General features: G+C 44.4%; 1 protein-coding gene across 3 annotated transcripts in view; it reads left to right on the top strand.

Annotated features, from left to right (window-relative positions):
* myo7aa (myosin VIIAa) overlaps positions 1 to 8,293 on the top strand; it is a 190,377-nt gene that overhangs the window by 64,302 nt on the left and 117,782 nt on the right. For all 3 annotated transcript variants that reach the window (XM_043692431.1, XM_043692430.1, XM_043692432.1), the window contains 2 exons: positions 2,496 to 2,706; positions 5,268 to 5,403. In XM_043692431.1, the coding sequence (XP_043548366.1) occupies positions 2,496 to 2,706; positions 5,268 to 5,403 (347 nt within the window). The remainder of the gene's footprint in view (positions 1 to 2,495; positions 2,707 to 5,267; positions 5,404 to 8,293) is intronic.

Below are 8,293 nucleotides of genomic sequence, written 5' to 3'. Positions count from 1 at the left end.
CCAACTGCTTGTTCTGCGGTGCTGTGGAGTCCGTGGACCACGTGTATATTGGGTGTGGGCGTTTGCACTCCCTTTTTGATTTTCTGAAAAACCTTCTCCTCTGTTTTTGGCTGCACTTCAGTCTCACGCTCCTGATCTTTGGGCACCCGGTACGGAGGAAGGAGGGCAGGTCTGAAGACCTCCTCGTGGGTCTGCTCCTGGGCCTGGCCAAACTGGCCATCAACAGGTCCAGGCAGCGGGCTGTGGAGGGGGTCGTTAGGGCTGACTGCCTGCCCTCTTCCGCAGTTACGTTAGGGCCCGGGTGTACTTGGAGAAGGAGCATGCGGTGTCCACCAACACCCTGGAGTTGTTCAGGGAGAGGTGGGTGCCGCGGGGAGTGGAGTGTATTATTTCCCCCTCCAATTCTATTTTGATTTAATCCCTGCCATCCCCTTCACTGTTTGATCACACAGCATTGCCCTTTGTGAAGGGCACTGCTTGTCACTGACCACTTGGGTGTTTTCCTTTATTCCTGGTGGTGGAAACCGAATAAAGATTCGTGAACCTTGTGTCTAAAAAAAGAAAAACTAAATAAACAGAGGATTCAGAGTTTCCTCATTCAAGGGACTGGCTCTGAGCTGGCTGGTCAGAGCCCATGTACTGTGCGCATGTAAATAAACTAGGAGAAAATGAGGACTGCAGATGCTGGAGATCAGAGCTGAAAAATGTGTTGCTGGAAAAGCGCAACAGGTCAGGCAGCATCAAAGGAGCAGGAGAATCGACGTTTCGGGCATAAGCCCTTCAGGAATCTTTTTCCTGAAGAAGGGCTTTTGCCCGAAACATCGATTCTCCTGCTCCTTGGATGCTGCCTGACCTGCTGCGCTTTTCCAGCAACACATTTTTCAGCATGTAAATAAACAGAGACTTTGTGACAGGTTACCAACCTCTCTGCAGTTATTTTCCCTGTTGTAACTTGCCCTGCTTCTGACTCTAAGGGCTCTACATTGTCTCCACTAATCCTTTTTCTCTTCACATGCCTATAGAAGCTTTTACAATCAGTATGTACATTTCCTGCAAGCTTATTTTCTCACACCCTTTTTAGCAATCTTTTGTTTTTGTCCTCCTTTTGCTAAAATCTAAATGACTCCACAATCCTCCGCTCCGCTACATTTTATTTTAGCGTGTGTGCAATTTGTATGCTCCTTCCTTTGATCTAATAATAATCATAATTTCCCTTGTTAACCATGATTGGGCCACCTTTTTCAGTTTCATTTTCACAGAAATGAATGAACAATTGTTGCAGTCCCTCACTTTGCTCTTTCTTTCCATGATCAATCTTTTTTTTTTGAAGCAAGTTCCCTTATCCATCACAATCAGCTCATGCCTCCTATTATAGTTCCCTTTTATTTCAATTCAGAACCTTTTTTTTTAATCTCCAAATTAACTATGCAATTTTCTGACTTGAATGTGGAATTTTTTTCCCCCAAACCCCGCCCCTGGCCTCCCAAAGGCTAGATTGCTAACTGTTCCGTTCCCATTATGGATGGCCTGTTCTCCAGTTGGTTGCTCAATGTATTGATTTGGAAAATCATTCTGTGCACAATTCCTCCTCTATGGTATTGTTACTGACTTTTGTTTCACCGAATCTATATAGTGAGGGAGGTGATGGCCTAGTGGCCCTGTTAATCCAGAGACTTCTGTTCAAATCTCGCTATGGTAGATGGTGAAATTGGACTTCAATAAAAATCTGGAATTAAGAGTTTAGGATGACCACGAATCCATGGTGGATTGTTGGGGGAAAATCCCATCCAGTTGACTAATGCCTTTTAGGGAAGGGAAGGAAACTGCCAACCTTACCTGGTCTGGCCCACGTGTGACTCCAGACGCACAGCTATCGACTCTTAACTGTCCTCCATAACTTAAATACCCATCCATAACTTCCCTCTGGGCAATTAAGAGTCAACACCTTCAGGCCGGAGGCTGGAAGAACACAGCAAGCCAGGCAGCATCAGGAGGGTGAAGTCAATGTTTTGGGTGTAACCCTTCTTCAGGACTGGAGGTAGGTTTAGGGGGAGCTGCAGATAAAAGTGGGTGGTGGGGGCAGGGTGGTGAAGTGGGGATAGGTAAGGCAGGTAGAGGGTACGACCTGGTTGGTCAATGGGAGGAATGAATCCCGGACAAAGTCCGAAGTCTCAAAGCACCAGATCGTAGCCCAACAGGTTGGTTTTGAAATCACAAGCTTTCATCCTGATGAAGGAGCAGCGCTGTGAAAGCTTGTGATTTCAGATAAACCTGTTGGACTATAACCTGGTGCTGTGTGACTTCGGACTTTGTCCACTCCAGTCCAACACCAGCAAATGCCCATCTTGGTTTTTTTTGTCTCTAATTTCTTGTTTTAATGCTTTCCCAACATTTATCACACTCTTTGGGGGTGGGGTGGGGTGGGAGTGGGGAAGTAGGTCTATATAGACTACTCTTTGCCCTTTGGTGTTTAATCATCTTCTGCTTCCCTGCAGCTTTGAGCAGCTCTGCATCAACTTTGCCAATGAAAACCTGCAGCAGTTTTTTGTCCGCCATGTCTTCAAGCTGGAGCAAGAAGAGTACAACCTGGAGAACATCAACTGGCAGCACATTGAGTTCACCGACAACCAGGATGCACTTGACATGATAGCGCTGAAGCCAATGAACATCATTTCCCTCATCGACGAAGAGAGCAAATTCCCAAAGGTATGGATCCGGTGCTGGACTTGAAAGCAAAATGGAAGCAGCTGGATAGAAACTGAGCAGGGGCACCTTTGGGTCAGGCTTTGTCAATTTTATTCAATTCAATTTGTGGGATGTCTTTTGGGCAAATCTGCCACTGACCCACTCTGTCCAAGTGCCCAATAACCAGACTGATTCCTGGGGTGACAGGACTGATGTTGGGGAGGCAGTGGCTCAGTGGTTAGCACTGCTGCCTCACAGCGCCAGGGACCCGGGTTCAATTCCACCCTCTGGCAACTGCCTGTGCAGAGTTTGCACATTCTCCCTGTGTCTGTGTGGGTCTCCTCCGAGTGCTCCGGTTTCCTCCCACAGTCCGGAGATCCAGGTGAGGTGGATTGGCCATGCTAAATTGCCCCATAGTGTTCTGGGATGTGCAGGCTAGGTGAGTTAGCCATGGAAAATGAAGGGTTATAGGGACAGGGTAGGTGGATCTAGATGGAGTACTGTTTGGTGTGGATGTGATGGGCCAAATGGCTGTCCCCATCTGTAGGGATTCTATGAGGAGACTATATTCACTGGTGTTTAGAAGAATAGTGGTGGGAGGATCTCCTAGAAATTTATAAAATTCTAAAAGGACTAGACGGAGCAAAGGGAGGAAGGATATTCCTAATGACTTGGAGGGGGGGAGGGTTTCCAGCAACTGGAGTCACAATATAAGGCAATGGGATGAAGAGCAATTTGTTCACCCAATGGTGAACTTGAGTTCTCTGCCAATGTTATAGTGAGCACTTTGGAAATCTGATCGTGTTAGATTTTATTGCAAGGGGAATTGAATTCAAGAGTAGGGAGGTTATGTTTCAGTTCTATGGGATATTGATGAGACAGTGACTGTACTGATCACTGTGCTTAAGGAAGGATGTTAATATGATGGAAGCAGTTCAGAGAAGGTTTACTAACCCAATACCTGGAATGAGTTGTATCTCTTATGAGGAAAAGCTAGACAGGTTGGGCCCATATCCTCTGGAGTTTAGAGTCCGAGGTGACTTCATAGAGAAATCTAAGATTCTGGTGGATGTGTCCTCTGGGAGAATCTAGAGCTAGGAGTCGGAATTTAAAAATAAGGGACTGCCCATTTAAAAGAGAGGTGAGGGATCTAGTTTTTTGAGGGTTGAGAGTCAGCGGAATTTTTTTTTTAAGCAGAGCTAGCTACTTCCTTGACTACCAAGGGGATGAAATATTTAGTTGGGGATAGAGTTAAAATCTAAGCAGCCATTAACCTCTTGAATGGTGGAACAGCTCAAAGGGCTGAATGGCCCACGTTTGTTCATTGTTTGAATACATTGGAGGAGGTCAGACCAAGGTCAGTGAGTGTGACCCAGACGTTAAAAGCCTTACTGCACAGTACGCTTCCTCCTTAGATTAAATTTTGGGGGAGTCAGATTATTATATGGTGACAGCACCTACAATGAAACTACAGATGGTTGAAATGGCATTTGCAGACCAGTCATTTTTCAACCAGTGTGCCATGAAATTTTCTACAAAGCTCATGAAAAGTATTGAAGATAAAGCCATCTTTGTTGACCAAGCAAAATTACCAAGTCATAAAACTCTTTTAAAATTTAATTGTTAAATTAAATGCAGGCATGTCAGTGTTACCATTCTGTCTGTACTGTGTTGCAAACCTCTCTCTAGTAAGGCAGTAATCATAGTAAATGTCATGATTCTGAGCTATCTGCTCAGCTGAGTCTTAATCAGAATTAAACAGCACTGAAACAGACCCTTGGATCCAACCAATCCATGTCAACCATTGGAATTACATTAGTTTCATCTGCCTGCACTTGGCCCATAACCTTCCAAACATTCTTCTTCATGAACTTATCCAAAAGTCTCTTAAACTTTGTAAGTGTATCCACATCATATGCTTCTAGCAGTTCATTCTAGGCACAAGCTACTCTGGTTTTCAAAAAAAAGCCCCCTTGTCTTTTTAAATCTTTCTCCTCTCGTGTTAAAAATATGTATTTGAACCCCTTTTATTTGACAACACTACCCAGGGCCCTACCATTAATTGTATATACGTTCTGCCTTTGTTTGGTTAAACAAAATGCAACACCTTGCATTTATCCAAATTAAACTCCATCTGACTCAATTGATCAAGATCTATTTGTAATCTTAGCCTTCTTCACTGTCCACTATACCATCTATTTTGGTGTCATCTATCAATTAGCCATGTCCTCTATAGATTTCCGAGAAAAATGCAATTAAATTTGTTTGTCTTATTGAAATGTAATGATATCCAAAGGTTGGAACCGCTGTTCTATGGCAACTCTGTTGACTCCAGTCTGACCAGACCACAGGGCTCCCCCTCATTTAGAGAGAGACACTGGTGATGGTTTAACGTGAAGGTTACCACATCCCAGGCGATGGAGAGGTTGAGAAGGAGAGTCCTTCATGACAAACTGAGCCAGTGTGGGACTTGAACACATTAATCCACAGTGCAAACCAGCTGTTCAGACACTGAGCTAGCTTACTTGATCTTTTTAATGTTTCTTTTGAATCTCATTCATGATGAGCCTATCTCCTGACAGGGGACAGACACGACCATGTTGAATAAGCTGAATTCCCAACACAAGTTGAACACCTACTATATCCCTCCGAAGAACAACTATGAAACCCAGTTTGGCATCAGCCATTTTGCTGGAATCGTCTACTATGAAACTAAAGGTAGGTTTCTGCATTAAATGTAACTGCCAACTATTTGGAGATCTGATTCTGAAAGAGCTCAGCTCTGCCAGAAGGCACTCTGTGCTGTTCAGAATCGCTGGTCTTCCTAAACCCATTTAATTGTAGCACATCATCTCATCCTCTCTAACGTCTCCGGTTTAACTTTTGGGTGGGAAAAGACTGTCTGGAAAGTGTTAATAAAGGACTGCAGGGATAGTTGGAGCAGAAAGCGAAGTAGTTCTTTATAATATTCCAATGCTAGAATAAAAAAGCACAGATTTGTGGGCGGCACGGTGGCACAGTGGTTAGCACTGCTGCCTCACAGCGCCAGAGACCTGGGTTCAATTCCCACCTCAGGTGACTTTGTGTGGAGTTTGCACGTTCTCCCCGTGTCTGCGTGAGTTTGCTCCGGTTTCCTCCCACAGTCCAAAAATGTGCAGGTCAGGTGAATTGGCCATGCTAAATTGCCCATAGTGTTAGGTGAAGGTGTAAATGTAGGGGAATGGGTCTGGGTGGGTTGCGCTTCGGCGGGTTGGTGTGGACTTGTTGGGCCGAAGGGCCTGTTTCCACACTAAGTAATCTAAATCTATCTAAATATTTGGAGGCCATTTGGTCCATTATATCTGGTGGCAATTTGAAAGATCAATTCAATTAATTCCATGTTCTCACTCTTTTTCTCTAAAGCCCTGCAAATGTTTTTCCTTTTTGAGTGCGCACCCAATATTTTTGCCTTTAATGGGGTGCAAGCAGTGTTGCCTAGGCCAGCATTTAATGCCCATCCAAAGCTATCCTGAGAAGGTGATGGTGAGCTACTTGAATCGCCACAGTCCCCATGGTGGAGCTACACTATATTGTTGCATTGAAAATGAACAGATACTGTGCCCAGGGCTCTGGCCAATATCCCCACAGACTCCCGTATCACAAGCAAAATTCTAAATAAAAACCGAAAGAACTGCTGCTTACTGTAAATCAGAAACAAAAACAAATTGCTGGAAAAGCTCAGCAGGTCTGGCAGTAAACAGCTCAGGAAAGCATTACATAGAGAAAATAAACAGCTGTTCATTAGGCACAAAATTTGACCAAAATAAAGTCAGTGTAGTTTGCAGGCTCATTCAAAGAGAAGAGGTGCTGTTAGTAACAACCAAGTTCTGAGTGGTTCAGAATTCAGTAAGACGAAGGGAATGCTGTGACTTGTCAGAAAGGAAGATAGGTCTTCAACAGACAGGAAGGACGAGGTTTAAGGGAAACAAATGTCAGTTATGTCTGCGGCCTTCATGATGTTTTGTTTTAATTAAACAGTCAGATTCCCCTGCTCTGTACCAGTTCTATGTCCAGCTGCAAGGTACCAGCCAAGGCGACCTGTCTGTCGTATAAGGACGATGGGCGCCACAGTCGGGACGATCTGCAGGAAGGGTCTGGTGTGCATCTGGAGTCACCTCTGGCCCCCGGGAAGGGTTTGTGTCTTGCCCAGCCCAACCTACCCCACACTTCAAGCTGTTCCTAATCCCAAAGTTACGGATCTGACCTGCTGACTTCCCTTGCTTACATTGTTCAAAACATCATCAGTAGAGTAAAACTAAGAGGAAAATTTTCTGATTCAGTATGTGGATGTACCTACTAGAGAAGGTGCAAATCTTGACCTACTCTTGAGGTAAGGCAGGGCAGGTGACTGAGGTGTCAGTGGGGGAGCACCTTGGGGCCAGAGACCATAATTCTATTCGTTTTAAAATAGTGATGGAAAAGGATAGACCAGATCTAAAAGTTGAAGTTCTAAATTGGAGGAATGCTAATTTTGACGGTATTAGGCAAGAACTTTCAAAAGCTGATTGGGGGCAGATATTCGCAGGTAAAGGGACGGCTGGAAAATGGGAAGCCTTCTGGAATGAGATAACGAGAATCCAGAGAAAATATATTCCTGTTAGGGTGAAAGGAAAGGCTGTTCGTTATAGGGAATGCCGGATGACTAAAGAAATTGAGGGTTTGGTTGAGAAAAAGAAGGAAGCATATGTCAGGTATGGTCAAGATAGATCAAGTGAATCCTTGGAGTATACTTAAGCGGGACATCAGGAGGGTAAAAAGGGGGACATGAGATAGCTTTGGCAAATAGAATTAAGGAGAATCCAAAGGGTTTTTACAAATATATATTAAGGATAAAAGGGTAACTAGGGAGAGAATCGGGGCCCCTCAAAGATCAACAAGGCGGCCTTTGTGTGGAGCCACAGGAGATGAGGAGGTACTAAATGAGTATTTTGCATCAGTATTTAATGTGGAGAAGGACATGGAAGGTATAGACTGTAGAAAAATAGATGGTGCCATCTTGCAAAATGTCCATATTACAGAGGAGGAAGTGCTGGATGTCTTAATGGTTGAAGGTGGATAAATCCCCAGGACCTGATCAGGTGTACCCTAGAACTCTGTGGGAAGCTAGGGAAGTGATTGCTGAGCTTGTTGAGATATTTGTATCATCGATAGTCACAGGTAAGGTGCCAGAAGATTAGAGGTTGACTAATATGGTGCTACTATTTAAGAAGTGTGGTAAGGACAAGCCAGGGAACTATAGACCAGTGAGCCTGATGTTGGTGGTGGGTAAGTTGTTGGAGGGAATCCTGAGGGACAGATTGTATTTGTATTTGGAAAGGCAAGCACTGATTAGGGATAGTCAACATGGCTTTGTGCTTGGGAAATCATGTCTCTCAAACTTGATTGAGATTTTTGAAGAAGTAACGAAGAGGATTGATGAGGATAGAGTGGTGGACGTGGTCTACATGGACTTCAGTAAGACATTCGGCAAGGTTCCCCATGGGAGACTGGTTAGCAAGGTTAGATCTCATGGAATACAGGGAGAACTAGCCATTTGGATACAGAGCTGGCTCAAAGGTAGAAGACAGGG

This window comes from Chiloscyllium plagiosum, chromosome 6 (assembly GCF_004010195.1).
Source record: "Chiloscyllium plagiosum isolate BGI_BamShark_2017 chromosome 6, ASM401019v2, whole genome shotgun sequence".
Taxonomy (NCBI): domain Eukaryota; kingdom Metazoa; phylum Chordata; class Chondrichthyes; order Orectolobiformes; family Hemiscylliidae; genus Chiloscyllium; species Chiloscyllium plagiosum.
This window is presented reverse-complemented; position numbering and strand designations above follow the sequence as displayed.